The sequence below is a fragment of the Malaclemys terrapin genome, chromosome 13 (assembly GCF_027887155.1).
Source record: "Malaclemys terrapin pileata isolate rMalTer1 chromosome 13, rMalTer1.hap1, whole genome shotgun sequence".
NCBI classification, from domain to species: domain Eukaryota; kingdom Metazoa; phylum Chordata; order Testudines; family Emydidae; genus Malaclemys; species Malaclemys terrapin.
The window spans coordinates 39,901,120-39,924,322 of record NC_071517.1 but is presented as its reverse complement, the minus strand read 5'-3'; the positions used below and the strand labels follow the sequence as shown (position 1 = coordinate 39,924,322).

Here is a 23,203-nt window from a genome sequence, read left to right as displayed (position 1 = left end):
TTCAAAGGCCTATTCTCAACTAGTTTGCTGGGGGAAAAAAAATCTCTTTTCACCCTCTTTATCCCTTTAATTTCTTTAACTTGGATGTTCAAAAAAAAAAATACAACCCCCCCCACCCCACCCCCCTGATAGAGGCGGGACAAGATGCTTCATGACAAACAGACTCTAAACCTTCAGGGTTTGAAACCTGCCTGACCTGCGAGAGAGTCATCCCCCCTGGTCATTGGGCAGAGCTGATGCCTGTTCTCTCTGTGGGAGGGTTAGATCCTTAATAAATGTTCAATTTCTAAATCCTCTTCAGGGATTCACAAATTGAGGGCCATGCAGCTGAAACTGTACCTGCTTAAGCAATGTATGTGCATCATCTCAGACCTGGCCTGCCCCAGGCCCCCTGAATCCTCTGGGCGGCCCTGGAATGTCTCACTATAAAACACTGGAAAGCTGTAAAAATGTTGGAGGCTACTATATACTGGCATTGATCTATGCGCAGACCTCTCATGGACATCACTGGTTTTGTGCAAAAATTTAGGATAGAATGTCAAAGACTTTTTTTTTTAAGAGAGAAATACTTTAGTGCACTCTTTTACACACAAAGTGTACTCATTTCCCTGAGACCCAGAAGTGTGACAGATACTGTGGATCAGATACAGCAGGGGTCAGCAACCTTTCAGAAGTGGTGTGCCGAGTCTTCATTTATTCACTCTAATTTAAGGTTTCGCATGCCAGCAATACATGTTCACATTTTTAGAAGGTCTCTTTCTATAAGTCTATAATGTATAACTAAACTATTGCTGTATGTAAAGTAAATAAGGTTTTTAAATGTTTAAGAAGCTTCATTTAAAATTAAATTAAAATGCAGAGCCACCCGTCTCCCTCCCCCCCCCCCCCAGACTGGTGGCCAGGACCAAGGCAGTGTTAGTGCCTCTGAAAATCGGCTTGTGTGCTGCCTTCGGCACGGGTGCCATAGGTTGCCTACCCTACCCCTGAGATACAGTATCTAAACTGTGCTTAGTGCAGTTTGTGAAGGAAAGAGGGAACCTGTCTTTAAGGTTTGAGTTATGTCTCCTTTGTCTCATTGCTTACTAGCTGCTCAGAATTAAGGAATGTTCTCAGGGCTAGCTACATAACTCTATACTAGTTTTCAATGGCCTGCTAAATGCTTCAGACATGCCACCTCTTCACTTAGCTATATCCTGAATAGCAGGGCCGCCCAGAGGATTCAGGGGGCCTGGGGCAAAGCAATTTAGGGGGCCCCTTCCATAAATTAAAGTTGCAATACTACAGTAACATGTATTTGGAAATGTAAAAAATAACCAGTGAAATACATTCAAAAATTAATTTGTAATAATTTGAAAAAACACTAAATACATTATTTAAAAACATCACATGCTTTAATGGTATGTATACATTTGCAATTACATAATGGGCTGTTGCTGGGTGATGGTGATGGTTGGGATGGGGCTGGGGAGGTGCCCGGCCCCTCCCTTAAAATGCTTCTTACACCCTCTCCCAGACCCTCAGCGCGCCGCATCCAGGACGCCGGGGATGGGATGGGGGAGGACGGAGGCGAGGGGAGCCTCCGACATACTTCGGGTCTGTGGGGCAAATTGCCCCCCCCGGGCGGCCCTGCTGAATAGTGGTGACTGGGAATGGGGCAGGGGGTGGGGGGAGTGTAGCAGATACCAATTTGAGGTGAATATTCCCTTGGCCAGATCCTACTGGGTTTATGGTGCTTTGTGCTATGGACTGGAGCAAAGTGGCTGGTGAATAACCAAGAATCTGGTTAATAATTATTCTCTAAATTCAGCTTTCTTCTTTCTCTCTCTCTGAATTATCACTAATTCAAAACAGTAGTGTGCAAGTTGACTGGATAATGGTAATAGCATAATCTCTTGTTAAAGCATTGTAAACCCTACTACCTGATTTTTAGATTAAACACTTACTATACATAATACAATCAATCCCTGACGTTAGAACCTGGTTATGCTGCTGCTGTAGAGGACTCGTCACCCAGCAGCTGGGGGCCACCATGTGGGCTTGGCAGGGCTGCTGGCCACGGGGCCAATGGGTGTGGGTGGTAGGGTGACCAGATGTCCCGATTTTATATGGACAGTCCCAATTTTGGGGTCTTTTTCTTATATAGGCTCCTATTACACCCCACCCCCGTCCCGATTTTTCACACTTGCTGTCTGGTCACCCTAGTGGGTGGAATCTCGGGAGTCACGTCCCAGGGATCTGCCCCACTCCCCAGCACTGCTCCAGCTCTGAGCTGTCTCCACTGCCTGGGACCTGTGGGGCCCCACCTGCCTCCTCAGGGAAAGAATCACCTGGGACTGGTGCAGAGCCTGGGCCAGTCTCAGCCAGTCACAGGGGAAGGGGTGGGGTGGAGGCTGAGTTGGGTCCTGCCAGGCATGTGGATCCTGCAGGAGCCTGGCCCAAGTAGGCTCTGCTTCTGTTCCAGCCTGGCTGATTGCACCCCCAAGGGGCCGGAGTTATCCTGCCCCAGGACCAGCTCTGGCTGAGCTGCCGGCTCAGCCTAGCAGACACAGTCACCTCCCATCAGGGCCGGTTATTGTGGCTGGGGGTTAGGGTTGGGACAGTAGGTCTCTGGTGATTCTGGGCAGGGGTGCTGTGCAGTGGGGGTTGGGGAGATCTGTGTGTGTTGGGGAGCTGTGCAGTGGGGGAGATGTGCATGTGTCGGGGTGCTGGGAAGTGTGGGGGCTCTGTGCGGGGCACTGTGCAGTTATGGCAGTGGGGCGGTGGGGGGCACTGGGCAGTGAGGGAATCTGTGGGGGGGGGCTCTGGGCGGGGAGGTGCAGGGCACTGTGAAGTTGTGGGAGGGCTGTGGGGGGTCTCCAGCTAGGGGATTCTGGGCCGTGAGAGGATCTGTGAGGGGGTTCTGAGTGGGTGGGGGAGTGGGCAGTGGGAGGGCACTGGGCATGCCTGTTTGTGGGGGTCTCTGGGTGGTGTGGCACTGGGCGTAGGGAGTCAGAGGGGTGCTGGGCGCGGGGGGGGGGTAGCATGGTGCAGCATGGGACTGCCCCGAAGGGGAAGAAGCATGATGGGAGCACAGGGCCAGGCTGGCCAGTGTGTGTCTGGCAGCTCCCTGTTTGTAAACAGTGCCCTTGTACTGCGCTGGGTGGAACGGGGCTGTCCCTGCCATGCCATGACCCATCTCATCTCCTATTGCCCTCGGCCAGCCAGTCGCTCTGAGGACTCTGCCCCCCTGCCCCATGTCCCCATTTCCCCCATGGGGGATCCCAAATATGTTTAGCACCAGGCCCACAAAAGGTTAATCCAGCCCTTTTTGGGGTGCAGGCTCTGGGATGGAGTTGGGGTGCAGGAGAGTTGCAGGCTATGGGGAGTTTGAGTGAGGGGTGTAGGCTCTGACCTGGGGCAGGGGATTGGGGTACAGGAGGGGTTGCGGATATATGGGCTCTGGGAGGGAGTTAGCAACTCAGCACGTTATATAAGAGAAATGAGCTGCAGTGAATGATTTCACATAGACATAGAAACTGATAAAAGACACTTTTACATATTCAAAATGTGAGAAGCAGAGTTTGAGGGGGGGAGGGGGTGTCTGTACAATATTTCACCGCATTCAGTCTCTTGGCTGGAGCAGTAATGTAGCCCTGCGTAGGCCTGCCCAGAGGATTCAGCGCCCAGGAGCGGCCTCGGACAGCGCTGGAGCGACGGCGCTGCAGCGCGCCAGGACCGCTCCCGGACGCAGCGTGCTGAGACACAGGGGCTTGGGGGATGACAAGAGGCAGGGGCAGCATCCGACATACTCGTGGGGGCTCCTGTGGAAAATTGCCCCACTTGCCCCCCCCCCCAGGCAGCCCTGGCCCTGGCCCTGCAACACTTGTATAGGATAGAGAGGAGCTGCGGTGATTAAGCTTTGATAGGCTAGGAATTGGAGGCCTGTGCCTTTAAGACCCCAGCCCCAGGAACCCGCCCTCTGCTCTGGGGCTGACATGCAGCGTCCTATGAGCAGAAAGAAAACCTCCTCTGCCCCCCCCACACCCCTAGATTAGCGAGCACAGTGGGTGGCTCATCCCACGGGGTCACTGTTCCCCCCTCCCCCTCCCTAAGCGGGGGTTTTGTACCCGCACGGGGTCTGGCAGCGTCTCCCCCCCGGCTTAACCCCGGCTCCCACCCCCGAGTTTTCCCCTTCAGCCCCTCTTCTGCCGCTCGCTACAGTAGCTTGAGCCCCCCGGCCAGTAAATTTCTGCCCCCTGCTCAGACCCTGACAGCCCCCGCTGCGCTTTGCCCCCTTAATCCTTTTAACCCCCCCAAAGAGGAGGCAGCAAATCCTAGGCAGAAGTAAGGGCAGAGAGAGGGCAGTGGCTACAGCGAAGGGTACTGGGCATGCTCAGTTCGGTGCGCATGCTCAGTACACCCAAGTAGGGCCTTGGGAGCGAGAGCTGTGTGTGTCGGTTCACCCCGCTCGCAGGGAAGGTAAGAGACACCGGCCCCGTCACCCCCGGGCTGCTCCCAGCGGAGCTGGCTGCGATTCCCTGCCCGGGGCCCGGGAAAACTGCCGCCAGCTCCCGGTGTGTGCGGGGCGGGGGAGCCCGGCCGGGCCGTGCTGGGGCTGGGACAGAGGCATGTGGGGGGCTGAGGGGGGGGGGAGCCGGGGTGCGGGGGGTAAAACACCCCCCGATGGGGTGAGCCAGCTGCAGTGGTTGCAAAAATAAGGGGGGTGGGGCAGAGGGGCTTTTCCTGCCCCCCTTGCCAGGATCTCAGCTCCCATTTCCCAGGGCCGTGTCCTTAAAGGCCCAGTGCATCGAGCTGCTAATGAAGATTTGATCCAGGGAAATATTTACAGTCCCCCCACGAAAAAATATCATTGTCACAGGTACTTACTTTTAGTGTTTAAAAGAATCCAGTTCACAGTTTCTATGTCTGTGTAAAGCCGCCCAGCGCTTCATAAATGTGTCTTAGCCAGGGTGCCTGGTCCTCTGCGTTTGACTCCCCTGGGAATCCAGTCTGTGCAGTCTCATCCCTTTAAATTAGTTCCTTTAAAAATATTATTTCTATTACTCAGAACTCTTCATCCTAAACTTTATTAACATTGTGCAGAGGGTCGTCATTGTGCTATGGTATTCATATTTTTAATAGCAAATAATCATGGGAAATATTAATAGTTGCTCGTAGCTTGACAATCACATCTCAGGGTGGCACTGTTAACAATTCCTGTTTTTATTGCACTATTGTAATTTGAGTTCAGTGCTGACTGATTTAAATACATAAATACATAAATTTTGTTTTTCTTTTATTACCTTGTTGTGTCTGAGCCTTTGGGGCGTACTAGCTTCATGCTTTTACAGCTACCCCTTCCAAAGGAGCCATATATCTAGAATGGCCGTACAATCCTGTAACATTCGATGCCATTTTGCACTTCTGGGAACACGTGATATCCCCACCACCACTTGTAACTGAAAATTGATTTTAAAACCTTATTTGTGTGAGTAACCCCCCATCCTGCACACATAGAAGTGCACATCTTACTCTTCTGGGACTTCATTTATTGCATACATCAATGTTGATTTTTCTACTGCATTGTTTATACTTCTAATGGCCTATTTAAAGTTCACAGCCTTTTATGGGTGCTACGTTTTTTGTTGTGATACATTTCAGGGATGTTCTTCATTATGACAAATGTACTGATTTGTGCGGCCAAAGTCATTTTTTAAAGGGAACTGTTCTGTTTCTCCTTTGCATTGGTCAGGCAGGAGGACGAAGTGCTGACCTCACCTAGTTTACCTTTTGGTGAAACTAAAGTGCTTTGCCTCTTTTATGTTTTCACACTGGGATAGCTAATGCACATTAGTTACCCCCTGGTATAAACACCCATTGTCTTAGACGCAGACTATACTGCTGACTCGGATGTTAAATGACCCATTATTGTTCATAGGCTGAAAACTCTGATACTGATTGTGTGCCTGTTACTACTGCTCTTTTGCTAGGTGTTGCATTTGAATGTCTGCACCCACTTGTGGGAGCCTCTTGGAAAACAAGTTGAAGCATTTGAAACTAAAGGAACTAGCAGGGGATTCCACTGCCCCCCGCCACACACACACACCAATTTCTCCTATTTCCTTCCCTTTACTCATTGAGGGCTTGTCTGCATGGTCTGACGCTAAATGTGTGAAGTTAATGCACCTAAGAGGTGGTCTACAGTACGGGGGGATCGATCTAAGTTACGCAACTTCAGCGACGTTAATAATGTAGCTGTAGTCGATGTACTTAGATCTACTTACTGTAGTGTCTTCAGTGTGGTGTGTTGACGGGAGATGCTCTGCCGTTGATTCCCCTTGCGCATCTCATTGAGATGGAGTATTGGAGTTGATTTATCACGTCTATACTAGACACGATAAATCAGTCCTCACTGGATCGATCGCTGGCTGTCGATCCAGCCGGTAGTGTAGACAAGCCCTTAGTTTAAGCGCTTTAAACCCCTGTGTGGACGCTCTCATTCAGAAGTTAGGTGGCCTTAATTTTGACAGTGGCAGTCAGGGCAACCACAGACAAGTTCAGGAGACCTTCCCCCAAATACTATTAATTATCAGGCCTTTGATCTCTTCCTGAAGAGTTTTAAAGTTTTGTGTAGTCCAGGTGTAACCCATATTTGCTTTCCTAAATCCAAAGAGAAGGAGTGAAGTAGTGAGTTCCAAACCAGGAGTCTGACCTGCTTCCAGCCGCCCAGCCTCAGTCACACCCAGTTGCCGTCCTCTGTTTTTTGTTTCTTTCCTGGGCAAACAGGTCACCTAGCCTCCCCCTCTCTCTTTGTTCTCCAACACCTTTGCCTGGCTCCTTCCAGAGGATGGCTCTGGCCACCACTAACCAGGATTCAGAGTGTTCAGCCATTCTCTGTGCCCAGGCAGGCAATCTGCAGTCACGCCTGCCCTCTAGGTGTGATCAATCTCTGCAATGATCACACACCTGTATCCCACCATCTCGATGCTTGAGTAACACAATGGGGGAACTGAGGCACATACACAGTATTCCGAGAAAACATTAAGAACATCCCCCTTCGTCACAACCTGGGATATCTGTGGGCAGCTCGGCACAAGAGCATGCTCATGGCTGCTGTGTGGGAAGGGTTTGCTGATAATGCTGAGAAGTGTTTTGAAAGGAAGGAGACCCTGACGTTCTTCACATCCGATGAATCCAGGTGCTTCTGCTACATGTGGCCACATTACAGAGACAGGGCTAGATTCACAATGGCACATAGGCACCCAAACCCCAGGCTAAACACATAAATCTGGGATTAGGAGCCTAAATCCCAGTTTAGACTCCGCTGAGACACACAAATCTCCTGACGAACCCCCTGGATGCCAAAGCTCACTCAGCAGCAGCTTTAGTTTCTGCCTCTGAGCATGCGCCCTGCTGCCTTTAAAAGGACATCTGGACCTAGATCTCGGTAACGGCTACCACTAGGAAATTGTGCTGGCTGCCATTTGTGCTGTAACGCTAGCAAGGACCCTTGGGGGTTGGGTGGATGTGAGAGGTTTTGCCTGCAGCCAAGGATATGTTAACAGGGCTTGACAAATAACCCCAGTGGCCTCGCAGGGACAACTCCATGAGCAGAGCCCTGGCTGGGGCAGACATAAAGGGGTTTTGTCTAGAGACCAGTGACAGGTTAATTTGGCCCCTCGAATTACCTGAAGGAACTCGGTAGCAAAGCACTGACAAGTGACCTTATGGGATCCGAGGTAGGGGAGCAGACCTTGTAGACCAGGCTCAGGGCTAGTAGCCAAGGAGCCTGGTGTGTGGACAAGAGACTATCTCTGCCAAACTGCTGCCTGATGCAATCTCTTACCAGAACGAATCACACACAGAGTCACTGTCACCGTGAAATGTATCTCGTGATGTTCTGGGCAGCCTCTCTAGGAGCAGGACTCCCTCACCCCAAAATCCCTGTTGTGGCCAGTGGACATGGAGGCTCTGAGGAGCAGGGTCCAGAGCAGTTAGGTTTTAGTGGAATGGGTTTATTGGTAGGGCCCAGAAGGATCTGGAGCGGTGTATCTTAGAGGTGAGTTCTTCTTCTTCTTCTTCTCTTTCCAGGTCTTTTTTCTGTTCTTTGTTCTTGTCTTCTTTTTGGACCCAAGGTTACATAGTGAAACTTGAGTCCTGATTAGCTGTACCTTAACCAATCATTTTACTAAAATTTTATTAACCAATCCTAACATTGTAACAAAATTCTCCATTGAATCATACCCCACCCCCTTATTTAATTTACACCTACCAAAATCAATTATGTAACTGACAGAAACAATCAAAGAACCAGACAGAGATCATACAGACAAACAATAGGGAAGTGGGGACCATAGAGACAAAACAATAAAGAAATGAGGATTTCCCAACCACAACTATTGATAAGTGGTTTGGAATGCTACCAAACTAAGTTTTCTTTAACAATCTTAAGATCTGTTTCTTTATCTGGTGATAGTGCGGGCTATTAGGACAGGGTCTCCTTTTTAACAGCCTGATACTACATTGATTTAATGCAATTTAGATGGAATGTGATGATGTGACTTCCTGCTTCTTAGCTCATAACTCCTGCTCTCCTAATATGGCTGCAGACAAAGACCGTAGGCCTCACAATATGGCTACAGGAAAAGGCCTTATTCTTACAGGAGCAATCAGTGGAATCCCTCATTCACGGCATCAGGAAGGGAATTGCACTCGATGCAGTAACTGGTCACAGGGATGGTAAGAGATACAAGCAATGGTAGCCCCTCTGCCCCATGGGGTAGGAGAGCATGAGGCGCTGAACATTTTTCCTGGAACTGGTGAAATGAGCGTTGGGGGTGAGCAGGGGACTGACCCCTCAGGGATCACAAGCTACAAGGCAAATATCCACAGGCACCCAGGCAGCCCAGGACCCTGGTCTGATTTACGTGCAGGATTCAGATCTCAGCCACACTGGTGACAGACCAGAGTCACTGCTGGGTATGGCAGGGGGTAAGTGCGGATGGGCCAATGGGATCAGCCTCTGCCTGCGGTTACCAGCTTTGCCCGTTACTTTGGTGTACACTCATTTATTAGGGTTACTCTTCGGGGGGGGGGGGGAATTCTGTAACTCTCAATGTACTGCTTGTGTCACTTGTGTTCTCAAAGAGTGCTCAACTACTCCCTGCTGCAAGTCCACTCCCAGTGGAGCTATCCTGCAGGACCTACGTTCTTCAGGGCTGGGTTCTTCCAGCCTCAGAATCAGACTAACACGCGCGCGCACACACACACACAGGACCGGGTTAATCAGCACTCCCAAGCTGACCTCTTATATATCCCTGGACTCAGCAGGCTGGGTTGAGCAGCACCTCCAAGCTCCCACCCTCATATGCCCCCAGGTTCAGCACATCCCTGTCTCCACTTTCACGTTACAGTCGTTATGGTAGTAACCCACTTGATGAACAAACCCCACAGGATTTTTGGGTGTTGCGGGGATCTTTAGTTTAGGTACGAGGAGGAGCGTTGCTGCAGCACAACTGGGGTAGCCACAAACACCCACGGGCAGTGGGGGGTCGGGACGGGAGAGGGAGAGAGAAGCAACCAGCTTAACCATGAAAGTTATTTATTGCCAGGTAATAACCATAGGGGAGCCAAACAAAACAGTTATAACATTAAATCTAACTTAAATTTGATTATAAAAGTCAGGTTGAGAAAACTATAACTGATCACACAAGTCAGGGTCAGAAGGCTATACCGAGAGAGAGAGAGAGAGAGAGAGAGAGCTGGGTTCTCACCACTCCATGATGCTTGCATCGATCGGGGCTCCCAGGTGATGGTGGTAGCTGAGGGTCTGGAGTGCTGGAGACAGGCAGAACCCCTAGCACGATCAGTCAGGAGAAGATGAAGTCCCAATGGAACTGATGCAGATTTTGGATCCAGGCATCAGAGCACTTACTTGAGCGTGGATAGGGGGTTTTGTAGGGAAACAACAATGGTTCAAGGGAGATCACTAGATTTGTTTGTGTAAACTGATGGCTCAAGGGCATATGCCAAAGTTGTTTTGTTCAAGCTAGACAATAGGAACTGACCATTGCTGGTTATGGGTGGTGGTCCTTCCAGGGAGCTCACAATGCAATTAGGCAGTATCAGTATTTTGGATACCAATAAAGGATTTATTAAAGCTAATGATAAAAAAATTACATAACACACAGGTTAAGAAAAGAGTGTGTGTACATCTGGGTTTAGTGCTTAGATTATCCAGAAATACAAAGTTCATTTTAAAAGTAAAAGATAATGAAGTACATAATTAGCAATAACTCAAATTTAGGGGAATAAATTCAACAATACAGTTTAGATATTAGAATCCGAATACTTGGGTACATCACTCATGAAAAGTTATACAGAGAGTTTTGTCAAAAGCAAATATATCAATAAGCCTAAATTGTCTCTCAGTAATTGAGAATTTGCAGGCGTTGATTCATTAACATCTGGAGCAGAGATTCCCCCATGATGCATTGCTTCCCTGTTTTTCTGGTCCCAGAGTTCAGTGCAGTACTTACCTTGGAATCTCTGATCCCCAGTCTGTATGCTAATGGAGGTGCCGCCCTGTCCCATCTTCTGTGCCAATGAAGATAAGGGAGATGCCTTAATCCTGTCACCCTTGTCTAGAAGTGTTTAGGTGTGTCTCCCATGTCCTTTTCATAGCCTTCTTATATGTTTTTCTTCTGACTTGGTTCAAGCAGAGGCTGCAGGGTGGGGGGGAGTCCTTGATGAGTAAGACAGGCTGGATAATGTGCCCTGGTCAGGTAACACTGCCTGCCCCTGGGGGCTGGTGGCAGAGTCCAGGGCAGCTCATTAATTGGGTGTTGACACCAGAGGTCTCTTGTTATTGCTAAGGGAGAGGAGGAGGCTGCTCTGTGTCTCTCTGTGCTCAGGTTATTAGGGCTTTGGAGAGGAGCTCCCTGGGTCCGAAGCTGCTGCCTCCTGTATTTTGACCTGGGAGCCCAAACCTAGAAGCTGCTTCTTACCCAGCAGAGGAGAGACCTTTGTTAAATCCCCTCAGTGCCCAGCCCAGGTGGGGACTTGCTGCAGTGGCTGGAACCAGCCCCTGGTTCTGCACACAGCAGCCCCTGAGCCGCAGCCTGCAGGTGATGGAGAGACCTGGGGGTAAAGGGCTGGGACTGGGCAGGAAAGTGACTCAGCACAAAGGGCCCCTTTCAGGGACTGGCTGGTGAGTTTGGCCTACATGGGGAGGGGGCTCCCTGTGTGTCTGCGAGTCCCTGAGCTCCTGCCCACATGGACACAGCCAGGTTCAAACCCCTGTTAGCAGTGGCAGTGACTGAGCTGCCTAATGAAAGCAAAGGCCCAGGACAATGGTGTAGTCGCCGGTTCTCCTAAGGGAAAAGGATAAAAAGGGAGAGAGGAGAGACTGGAAGGGGAAACCAGGAAAAACAAATGGGGAGGGAGGATCCCAGATCTGCCTGGATCCATTCCCTGCATCCCCCTGGAAACAAGGGGAAGAGCTGAGCGGCGAAAAGCCAGTTCCTGACTTGGCTGAACACCACACTACTTGGGGGGAAAGGGGAGAGTTAGAGGGGTGACACGACAATGTCAGGGGGAATCCCCCAAGGTGGCTTCTTTGGTTCTGCTCTTTTTCCAGCATTGGGCTCAGAGACTCTCTTATGGGAAGAGTTTAAAAGTGACCCGTGGGGTTTAGTTACGCTGGAAGGGTCCTGGCCTGGGTGGTAATGAACTAACTCGGTTTCTTTGCAGCGTGGCAGAGTCCAGAGCGTCTGTCTGCAGGGAGAGAGCCTGGGGGGAATTGGGCTGTGACATGCACTTAAGCCCCTTCTGAAACCGTCCCAATCGCCCGAACAGGCTGAGGAATCACATCCAGATTTCCCTCGAGATCGTCCCGTCTTCCAGGGGAGAGGGAAGGGAAATGGCTGTGATGGAGTCAGCTCAGGTAGGGGATTTTCAGGGAGCTGCTGGATGGTGGGAGGGAGAGGCAGGGAGGAGACAGGGTGTGATAAACCTGCTGATTTTCTGAATAGGAAGGGGCATACCACCATTTGTCAAAGAGGTCATAACCCTCCTGGGCAGTGCTGCGAACATTTTATAGACTCCCAGTGCTAGAGCCTCAACCCACTGGCCAGAGGCTGCTGTGAAATATGAAGGGAAGCTGTTGGGATTTTTGTCCCTGTCCCTGGCTCAGAGCTCTGCTTCCTGTGTCAGCCTGTGGCTGGCAAGTGTGCGGTAATTGGTAAATGAGAAGACCCTGCCCTCCTCCATCTGCTGTGGGGGGGGACAAGGAAGTTTCACCTTCTCCCCGCCTCATGAAGACTCCTGACGCTCTGAGCAGAGTGGGGGTGGGATTCTGCTACTCTGGTCCTCCCATAGCTTCCAAGAAGTTTTTTTCTTTCTTCCTCTCCTGTGACTAGTGGGTTTGTAGCTGGGGCAGCAGGGGCTGAGTGGGGGTCTCTTGTTGTTTCAGTTGTCGGTGATCTTCGAGGAGGTGGCTGTGTATTTCACCCAGGAGCAGGGAGCTCTGCTGGACCCCAGTCAGAGAGCCCTCTACAGGGATGTCATGCAGGAGAACTATGAGATGGTGACCTCGCTGGGTAAGGGATTCCTGTCCCCACGGTTATTAGAAGCCATGAGGTCTTCATTTCTGACTCTGGTCAGGTTCTCCCCTGGTCAGTTAGATTGGAGGGAAATGGGTTCCATAATGCGCAGCTGCTACGTGAGAGAGATTTTCATTGGGACACGGGTATCAATACCTAATGGACATGCGAAACCATGCCCACCCCTCCAGCATTCGGGGGGGGGGGGGCAGAAGTTATTCATTGTCCTGTCTGTTCTGTTTCTTACTGATGCACAAAATCCCTCTTCATTTCCCTTCTTGGGAATAGCTGCAGCCCTGGGGAAGACTGTGGGCTCTGCAGATTTAGAAATAGGAAATGGTCTAACTCCAGAGCTGTGTGCGCAAACCACAAGGCCCAACAGCACATAGAACCTGGGAACTCCTTGTGAGGGCGTAACAATTCCCCCCACCTCCCCAGACCTCTGCTTCTCCCAAGAGGGCTCAGTGATCATGTTCCCGTGCTGTTGGATTCCATGTTCCCCCAGCAGATCATGGGGAGAGGTACCACTCACAGAATGCCCTTTGTGACAGACACTCTTCCAATCCGCCATGGGCCCCGACCTTGTCTCTTTTCACTCCTTGTTCAGGATTTCCCATTCCCAAACCTGAACTGATCTCCCACCTGGAACGAGGGGAAGAACTGTGGGTCCCGGATCTCCAGGTCTGTGAGGAAAGAGAGATCCTGAGAGGCAATCGCACAGGTGAGGACTGAAACAGAAACCATCTGGTGAATGAAGGAAAAAGTTGAGAATCCCAAAAATATGCTGTGAGTAAGAGCCTTTAGTTCTTCCTCACCTCAGCCAGGGTTGTAGTCAACAAATACCATTCACGGCTTTCCACCCGTCCTGTTAGCTGCAGGAGTTTCCTTCCCAACTTTCCATCCCTGGGAGTGTTTGGGTGGGATCTGGAGGCAAAATCCAGTTGCTCAGTCTTCACAATGTTAGCGTGTTGGGTTTTCCCTTGGTGCTATTCCTCTTTCTCCCCAGCACAATGACTCCTGTCTGGATTGTCTCTTTCTCCCAGCAGGTGATGAGACAGTGGATGAGAAGAAGGATGGGAATCATCATGAGGAAGTTCCTGGGCAAATGGAACCACAGGGGACCTTTGTGGGAAGAGCTGAAGGGAGTTTATCCCAGTGCTTGGAAGAGGGAGAAGCCTGTGGAAATTGGCCCAAGTCAGAGAGGCTACTGAAAAACCACCCAAGGAAGAAAGTGGATGAATCTATTACATGTGGGGGAGGAGATAAGGATCCCACAGCCCAGCAGACCAATCCCAAGGAAGAGAAACCCTATCAGTGCCTCAAATGTGGAAAAGGAATCATTCTCCGATCACCGATTGTGACATATCAGACAATCCATACTGGAGGGAAACCCCTTCAATGCTTGGCCCATGGGGAAAGCTTCAGTAACTGCTCAGATCTTAATAACCATGGGAAAAGCCACATGGGAGCGAAACCCTATCAATGCCTCGAGTGTGGAAACTGTTTGAATTGGAAGTCAGCATTAATTACACATCAGAGAATCCATACAGAGGAGAGACCACACCAGTGCTTGGACTGTGGGAAAAGTTTCATACAGAGGTCAGACCTTATTAGACATCAAGCAATCCACACAGGAGAGAGACCCCATAAGTGCTTGGATTGTGGGAAAAGTTTCATACAGAGGTCAGACCTTATTAGACATCAGGCAATCCACACAGGGGAGAGACCCCATAAGTGCTTGGATTGTGGGAAAAGTTTCATACAGAGGTCAAACCTTGTTAAACATCAAGCAATCCACACAGGAGAGAGACCACATAAGTGTTTGAACTGTGGAAAAAAATTCATACGGAAGTCACACCTTGTTAAACATCAGGCAATCCACACAGGAGAGAGACCCCACAAGTGCTTGGACTGTGGGAAAAGTTTCATACAGAGGTCACAACTTATTAAACATCAGGCAATCCACACAGGAGAGAGACCCCACAAGTGCTTGGAATGTGGGAAAAGTTTCACACAGAGATCACACCTCATTAAACATGGGAGAATCCACACAGGAGAGAGACCCCATCAGTGTTTGGACTCTGGGAAAAAAGCTTTCAGAACCAGATCAGCCCGTATTAAACATCAGGCAATCCACACAGGAGAGAGACCCCACAAGTGCTTAGTCTGTGGAAAAAATTTCATATGGAGGTCAGACCTTCTTAAACATCAGGCATTCCACACAGGAGAGAGACCCTACAAGTGCTTGGACTGTGGGAAAAGTTTCATACAGAGGTCAGACCTTATTAGACATCAGGCAATCCACACAGGAGAGAGACCCTACAAGTGCTTGGACTGTGGGAAAAGTTTCATACAGAGGTCACACCTTATTAAACATAAAGCAATCCACACAGGAGAGAGACCCCACAAGTGCTTGGACTGTGGGAAAAGTTTCATACAGAGGTCAAACCTTGATAAACATCAAGCAATCCACACAGGAGAGAGAACACATAAGTGTCTGAACTGTGGAAAAAATTTCATACGGAGGTCAGACCTTGTTAAACATCAGGCAATCCACACAGGAGAGAGAGCACACAAGTGCTTGGACTGTGGAAAAAGTTTCATACAGAGGTCAAACCTTATTAAACATAAAGCAATCCACACAGGAGAGAGACCCCACAAGTGCTTGGACTGTGGGAAAAGTTTCACACAGAGATCACACCTCATTAAACATGGGAGAATCCACACAGGAGAGAGACCCCATCAATGTTTGGACTATGGGAAACCTTTCAGAACCAGATCTACCCGTATTAAACATCAGGCAATCCACACAGGAGAGAGACCCCACAAGTGCTTGGACTGTGGGAAAAGTTTCATGTGGAGGTCAGACCTTCTTAAACATCAGGCATTCCACACAGGAGAGAGACCCCACAAATGCTTGGACTGTGGGAAAGGTTTCATACAGAGGTCAGACCTTATTAGACATCAGGCAATCCACACAGGAGAGAGACCCCACAAATGCTTGGACTGTGGGAAAAGTTTCATACAGAGGTCACACCTTATTAAACATAGAGCAATCCACACAGGAGAGAGACCCCACAAGTGCTTGGACTGTGGGAAAAGTTTCATACAGAGGTCACACCTTATTAAACATAAAGCAATCCACACAGGAGAGAGACTCCACAAGTGGTTTGTCTGTGGAAAAAATTTCATATGGAGGTCAGACCTTCTTCAACATCAAGCATTCCACACAGGAGAGAGACCCCATGAGTACTTGGAGTGTGGGAAAAGTTTCATACAGAAGTCAGACCTTATTAAATGTGGGAGAATCCACACAGGAGCTAAACTTCTGTGACACTGGGAGAGAAAGAGTTTAGCAACTTGCATGTAATAGACCCAGTTCAACCTTGAGAGATATGTTAAAAAAGTGTGTCCATGTTAGATAAGCTTTAGCTTTGAAATGTAAACTTAAGTTGTTAAAAACCTGGAAGAAGATGGTAACTGTAGTCGTCTATAGAAAGCAACAAAGAGTCCTTTGGCACCTTATAGACTAACAGAAGTATTGGAGCATAAGCTTTTGTGGGTGAATACCCACTTTGTCACACGCATGTGGTGGAAATTTCCAGAGGCAGGTATAAATATGCAGGCAAGAATCAGTCTAGAGATAATGAGGTTAGTTCAATCAGGGAGGATGAGGCCATCTTCTAGCAGTTGAGGTATGTACACCAAGGGAGGAGAAACTGCTTTTGTAGTTGCCTAGCCATTCACAGTCTTTATTTAATCCTGAGCTCATTGTGTCAAATTTGCAAATGAACTGAAGTTCAGCAGTTTCTCTTTGGAGTCTGGTCCTGAAGTTTTTTTGCTGCAGGATCCCCTTGTAAATTTACTATTGTGTGTCCAGGGAGGTTGATGTGTTCTCCTACAGGTTTTTGTATATTGCCATTCCTAATATCTGACTTCTGTCCATTTATTCTTTTATGTAGGGATTGTCCAGTTTGGCGGATGAACATAGCAGAGGGGCATTGCTGGCACACGATGGTGTATGTTACATTGGTGGACGTACAAGTGAATTAACCGCTGATGTTGTGGCTGATCTGGTTAGGTCCTGGGATGGTGTCGCTGGTGTAGATATGTGGGCAGAGTTGGGATTAAGGTTTGTTGCATGCATTGGTTGCTGAGTTAGAGTTACTATGGTGCGGTGTGTGGTTGTTGGTGAGAATATGCTTAAGGTTGGTGGTTTGTCTGTGGGCGAGAACTGGCCTGCCTCCCAAGGCCTGTGAAAGCGAGGGATTGTTGTCCAGGATGGGTTGTAGATCACTGATGATGTGTTGGAGAGGTTTAAGCTGAGGACTGTAGGTGATGGCCAGTGGAGTTCTGTTGGTTTCTTTCTTGGGCTTGTCTTGCAGCAGGAGGCTTCTGGGTACACGTCTGGCTCTGTTGATTTGTTTCCTTATTTCCTCGTGCGGGTATCATAGTTTTGATAATGCTTGGTGAAGATCTTATAGGTGTTGGTCTGTGTCTGAGGGTTTGGAGCAAATGCGGTTATACCTCAGCGCTTGGCTGTAGACGATGGATCATGTGGTGTGTCCAGGATGGAAGCTTGTTACCAAAATATCGGGTCCGCCTAGCTGAGAGCCAATAACAGCCACACAGGGATAAGGGAAAGGTTGCTTTATTCTACAGAAGAAAGGAGAGCTTTGCACCTTGGTATAAAACTTTGTTTTACACACATTTTATAGATTTTTTTATATATACACATTTAGACAAAGGCCCTTGCCATGTTAACACTTGATTGGTGGTTGCCAGACCCGTGCTTCTGCAATCTGGTCAGTGAATACCGGCTTGGGGCTAGTTCCCTCCGTCTCAAGGCAGAGGAGAGAAGATAGTTCAAAAGTTCAGGATGCTGTGTACTTGAGGTATCTGCTTCCCCCTAATGGCCACTGGCTGCCATAAAGGCTGCTAGCTGTTAGGGACGGTCACTAGTAACTTTTACAGTCCCCCCTTCAGGCCTGACAAGCTCACAAATGAACCGCAGGGCTGCTAGGGTCTTTGGGTAGCACTTCTTTTATCTGTGAGAAAAGAAACCTAACACATTTCATTAATGCCTGGCAGTGGTTCGCGGATTTGTCTAGCACGCAAGTCCTGGACCTTTCTTGTTTTATTGATATTTTTTAACTTCTGCCCATTCAGTTTTCCGTATTACTTGTAAGGAGAGTACTTCAGAGAGATTTGCAGGTACAGCCCACAACCCTATTCCTTCCTCAGAGCGGATTTTTTGACACAGCCAACAATCATACAAGTGTTCCAATGTGACCATTCGCTGAAGAGGTTTAGTGGCTGGTTGTGGGTTCGCTTGTACAAGGGGCAGACCCAAAAGTAATAGCCACTGCAGCACCGTCTGAGAACCCATAGTTATAAAGTCTTAGGACTTTGTTTGCCAGAACAGAAGCTTTAGTCCCTCAAGAGGTTTAGCTTTCCAGGTATTGTTTGCTTCTGGCTCTTCCAGGTCGCGGTGGGAAGAGCTGGCGGTGCTCCCTCGATGTCCGAAGTCGTCTGCTTCTGGCCCCGTCCTAGGGGCTAGCTTCACTCGAGTGTGGTGTATCCAAGTGTCTCGCTTTTTTACTTGAATGGCAGTGTGAGAGGTTTGAAGGACTTGGAAAGGGCCCACCCACCGGGGTTGGAGAGGCTCGTGTTTCCACTTTTTTACATAGACCCAGTCTCCTGGAGCGATCCGGTGTGCAGGGACATCAGCAGGTAGGGACTGAAATTGAGCTGCATACCTGCTGGAATGGCAGTCAGGATTGTGTGAGGGTTAGGCACCACGTTGTGTCTAGTCTTGACGACTTTATTCACTGCAAGTAAGTCTTGGACAAATCGGTATACCGGTTTTTCCTCTGAGTCCATGTCAGGTTTTCTGACTGGCAGAATGGGAGTATTGAAAGGAGATTTGGTGTGAACCAGCACTCCCAACCGCAGGAATGTGGTGAAAAGACAAACAGAGCTTCTCGGGGGATGGGATTCTGACAAATTCGAGGAATGTCAATGTCTGGCTTCAAGGTTATACCCACTGGCTCTGTCTGGAGAGTACCCAAGTCTGCCTTTGAAGTGCCCCACAGGGAGATGTTTACTTCCTGTCTGAGTCGCTCGGGTAGGATTGGGTCCGCAGGCAGGATCGAGTCCTCTTAAACTTGGGTCAGAACAGCACACAGCTGGGGAAGTTGGGTTTGAGGCAACCAAAGAATGATTTTGTCATTTGAAAAGAAAATCTGACCACGTAGTTTACACAACAGGTCTCTGCCTAAGAGGTTAACTGGGGAATCCGGGGTTAGCAGAAAGGCATGGTGGGCAGAGACACTAGAGATTTCTACAGCAGTCTCCTGTAATACAGAACAATCAAATGGCTTTCCGCCTATACCCATTACCAGAATGCTTTTATCCGTGAGGCTTTCTCTTTTTGGCTTGGCAGTAACAGTAGAAAGGGCAGCCCTGAATCCAAAAGACAAGAATAGGCGGTTCCTCCCAATGTTAGGCGAACCTGGGGGTCTGTGGAGGAACAAACATAAGTACCCACTCTTTCTCTTCCGTGCGCAATAGGCAATCTAAAAGTTGGCCCACGTCTTGCCAATCAGGATTATGAGACTGGAAAATGGCACGGAATCGCCTGTGAACGACGTTCGGGTCGTCCCTAAGGCGAGGCGTAGTGGTTTGCCAGTTCATAAGGTCTGCAGTGGTAAAGGGGACATGAACATAATGGTCTAAAACATTCACATCCGTTGTAGGGACTGGGATGGTCCGGAGGGGTGCTTGGATATTAATTACCTTTTCCCCATAGAGTGCCCCCTTCCTTGTATGGGACGGACTAAGGATGGGAACAGACAGGGAAGTAGTGTACCCACTGCTGGTGGCTCCACTAGCTGATTCGCTGACCTGCATTGTGGCATCCTCAATCTTTGTTGGCGGGATCTGTCTCGGTGGGGAACTGCTGCCTCGGGCTTCGTTGAGGAGGGTACCGGATCCGCCGCAATTGGTAATGCTGCCACCGGGGGTGGCCATGGTCTAGGGCAATATATGGGGGGGGATATCCTACCAACAATCAGCTTCATGAGGGGCAGAAGCTTTCGGGAATAGAGGGACCTGAATCTGTACCTTCTTCAAGCGATGATGAGCCTCATCGTCCCACAAAAACCAATAGTCCATTTGCCCCGGCGCTTGGTTTTCCAATGTCAGGTGCAAGGGGGTTAAATGGGTAGGAATATCAAAGGAGCCATACTCGGGCCATGCAGTCCCCAGGGCTGGCCAATCCTGGGTGCAAAGTTGTAAAAAACGCTTCCTTCACATCCCCTTTTGAATACCGGGTAAGGGCCATTTGTTTAACATATAATTCAAAGGACTATCCTTAGAGGGTTTTACCAGAGACCCACCCATCTGCCTGCTGATACTCTAACAGAGAATTACACAGAGAACAGAAGGAATTATGGCCTAATAGGATCCTATTACAGGAATTTCTACTAATACTGATCGCTACAGGGGACGGGACAGAAGGATCCCAATTCGACCTCAGAGCTTCATCGCACGTGATGGCTTCCACTCTGAGGAATTACGAATGAAAGGCTCAGTTCCATCCACACACCTAACACCAAATGTATAAGACAGAAATTCATTAACCGGTTAACCAGAACAGAACCAGATAGTGTCTCCTTATCCTATTAGGGCTCACCTTATCGGAGCATGAACCCCAGGGACCACGGTGAAGTAGAGAAAAGGGGCGAAACACCCCGTTGGTGCCGTTCCCAGTTCGCCGCCGCCATCCAATGTCCGAGCTAGGAGACTCACATCTCGGTCGCCAGAAACTGTTACCAAAATATCGGGTCCGCCTATCTGAGAGCCAATAACAGCCAGACAGGGATAAGGAAAAGGTTGCTTTATTCTGCAGAAGAAAGGAGAGCTTTGCACCTTGGTATAAAAACTTTGTTTTACACACATTTTATAGATTTTTTTATATATACACATTTAGACAAAGGCCCTTGCCATGTTAACACTTGATTGGTGGTTGCCAGACCCGTGCTTCTACTATCTGGTCAGTGAAAACCAGCTTGGGGCTAGTTCCGTCTGCCTCAAGGCAGAGGAAAGAAGACAGTTCAAAAGTTCGGGATGCTGTGTACTTGAGGAATCTAATTCCCCCAATGGCCGCTGGCTGCCACAAAGACTGCTAGCTGTTAAGGGGGGTCACTAGTAACTTTCAAAAGCTGAAGGCATGAAGGTAGACCAAGCGGTGAGTGGGTTTTTGGTACAGGGTGGTGTTAACGTGACAGTCACTTATTTGAATCATGGTGCGTAGGAAATGGACCTCCCTTGTAGATTGGTCCAGGCTGAGGTTGATGGTGGGGTGGAAACTGTTGAAGTCATGCTCCAATACTTCTCTTAGTGTTTAAGGTGCCACAGGACTCTTTGTTGCTTTTTATAGATCCAGACTGACACAGTTACCCCTCTGATACTTGTAGTAGTCTGTGTTTGCCTTTATCTTGTTAGAGGTTACCAATGGAACCAAACAGTTCCTGTCTAGTGCTGTATTCTGTTAATTCAGATATCAAAAGGGAATAATAACATTTAGATGAAACTTGGGTGTAATAATGTCATTGCATGTCTCTTTAAAGTTTGTGGTAAACTGTCTATGAACTTCTTTATGGATAATTACAGTATGTTAATCCATGTAGTTAATTACTGGTGATGTTTAGGAAATAGAAGGTTACTTCAAAAGCCTAGTGAACAATAGTTCTCCCAAGGACAGCCTGCTGATGAGAGGCTGCAAAAATCTGAATAAAAACTCTTGGGACCTGATCCTTTTCTCTCCGATCTTGTTAAGCTTTATTCAGAGGAAGTTTGAGTCATAAGATGGAGATCTCCAGTCCCATCTGGACTTCCCTGATATCGAACATTTTTACATGGACTATAACCTCGTGAAAGGATTCTGAAAAGGACTCTTTACAATTAAAAAAAAAAAAAGAAAAGGAGTACTTGGGGCACCTTAGAGACTAACAAATTTATTAGAGCATAAGCTTTCGTGGACTACAGCCCACTTCTTCGGATGCAAGTGGGCTGTAGTCCACGAAAGCTTATGCTCTAATAAATTTGTTAGTCTCTAAGCTGCCACAAGTACTCCTGTTCTTTTTGCGGATACAGACTAACACGGCTGCTACTCTGAAACTTTACAATTCTAAAGCAACATCTCTACAGTGAAACTGACCTAAGGACTCTATTCATGTCTGTATGTATAATGATCTTTTAACCAATACTCTCACTCTTTTTTCTTCTTTTAATAAATCTTAGTTTAGTTAATAAGAATTGGCTGTAAAACTGTATTTGGGTAAGAACTGAAGTATTCATTAACTTGGTGAGTAATGCGGCAAACAGCAGAGGCTAATAGCGGGATCTGTCAGAGAGGAGGTACGCTAAGTTCTGCATTGGGGGCTGTTTGAGTGAGTATCTGAGTGTCTGTTGCAGAGGACAGCTTGTCAGTTTGACCATGTGCTTGAGTGTTTGATTGTTTGTTTGAACGGTGTGAATTGGGAGTGCTTTGTTCCAGGTGGGCCTGACTGGTATAAAAAGGCAGTCAGCAGTGAACAGCGGAGGCTAGCAGGGGGAGTTTGCCTGGGGGTTCACCTCAGGAGAGACCACTGAGGCTTGCATCTTGCAGGCTTCTGTGAGTTGCTGCAAGAGCTGAGGAAGCTCTTAGAAGGAAGCAGTTATGGAAGGTGAGCGTTCAGTTGTTGTAACCTGCACAAGTTGTGCCATGTTTGTCTTTCTTCCATAGGACAGAATCGACAAAGTGAAAGCTGATCTCCATATTGGAAGAGAAGGTTTGAGGTCTGGAGAAACAAGTATCGACCATGCGTTGCATATGAGAAAATGAAGATTTCCTGGACAGATGTCAGGATATGCTTCTACGGGCACAACGTTCTGAAGATTTGGAGCTGGCTGCCCAGAAGGGACAGAGGGACGGTGAAGAAATTTGGCAGCATGTGATCTCCAGAAGAAGAAAGAGGAGCGTCCATGTACCAGCAATGGAGATACAGGTGAGCAACCGTTTTCATGTTCTCTCCAAAGGTACTAATGCGGAGAGTGGACTAGATGAGACATCTGAGGGAAGGGAGCAGAAGGAGGCTCCACCGATTAGAAGGCATGAGATGCACTGTGCTAGGGATGGGGGTTCCAAAACCACCGCTCCCAAGAGAAGGAAGAGGGTGGTGGTGGTCGGGGGCTCCCTTCTCAGGGGGACTGAGTCATCTATCTGCCGCCCCGACCGAGAAAACGGAGAGGTCTGCTGCTTGCCAGAAGCTAGGATTCATGATGTGACAGAGAGACTGCCGAGACTCATCAAGCCCTCGGATCGCTACCCCTTCCTGCTTCTCCTTGTGGGCACCAATGATACTGCCAAGAATGACCTTGAGCCGATCACTACAGACTGCGTGGCTCTGGGAAGTAGGATAAAGGAGTTTGAGGTGCAAGTGCTGTTCTCATCCATCCTCCCTGTGCAGGGAAAAGGCCTGGATAGAGACCACCGAATTGTGGAAGTCAACGAATGGCTACGCAGGTGGTGTCAGAGAGAAGGCTTTGAGTTCTTCGACCGTGGGATGGTGTTCCAA

The 23,203-nt window shown here is 48.7% G+C and overlaps 2 protein-coding genes across 6 annotated transcripts in view; both read left to right on the top strand.

The window, feature by feature from the left end:
• Nucleotides 1-23,203, top strand: part of LOC128847462 (zinc finger protein 345-like) — a 430,467-nt gene that overhangs the window by 335,123 nt on the left and 72,141 nt on the right. The gene's annotated exons all lie outside the window — the stretch shown is intronic.
• Nucleotides 4,384-21,597, top strand: LOC128847449 (zinc finger protein 585A-like). Of its 5 annotated transcripts, none has more exons than XM_054046856.1 (5): nucleotides 4,384-4,458; nucleotides 11,731-11,923; nucleotides 12,452-12,578; nucleotides 13,189-13,302; nucleotides 13,628-21,597. In XM_054046856.1, exons 2-5 carry the CDS (start codon nucleotides 11,900-11,902, stop codon nucleotides 15,913-15,915), a joined length of 2,553 nt encoding a protein of 850 aa, XP_053902831.1. In that variant the 5' UTR covers nucleotides 4,384-4,458; nucleotides 11,731-11,899; the 3' UTR covers nucleotides 15,916-21,597. The 5 variants fall into 5 exon arrangements, with proteins under 5 accessions (XP_053902831.1, XP_053902828.1, XP_053902832.1 ...); XM_054046853.1 differs by having other exon boundaries at nucleotides 13,625-21,597; XM_054046855.1 differs by lacking the exon at nucleotides 4,384-4,458 and adding an exon at nucleotides 4,742-4,858 and having other exon boundaries at nucleotides 11,739-11,923; nucleotides 13,625-21,597.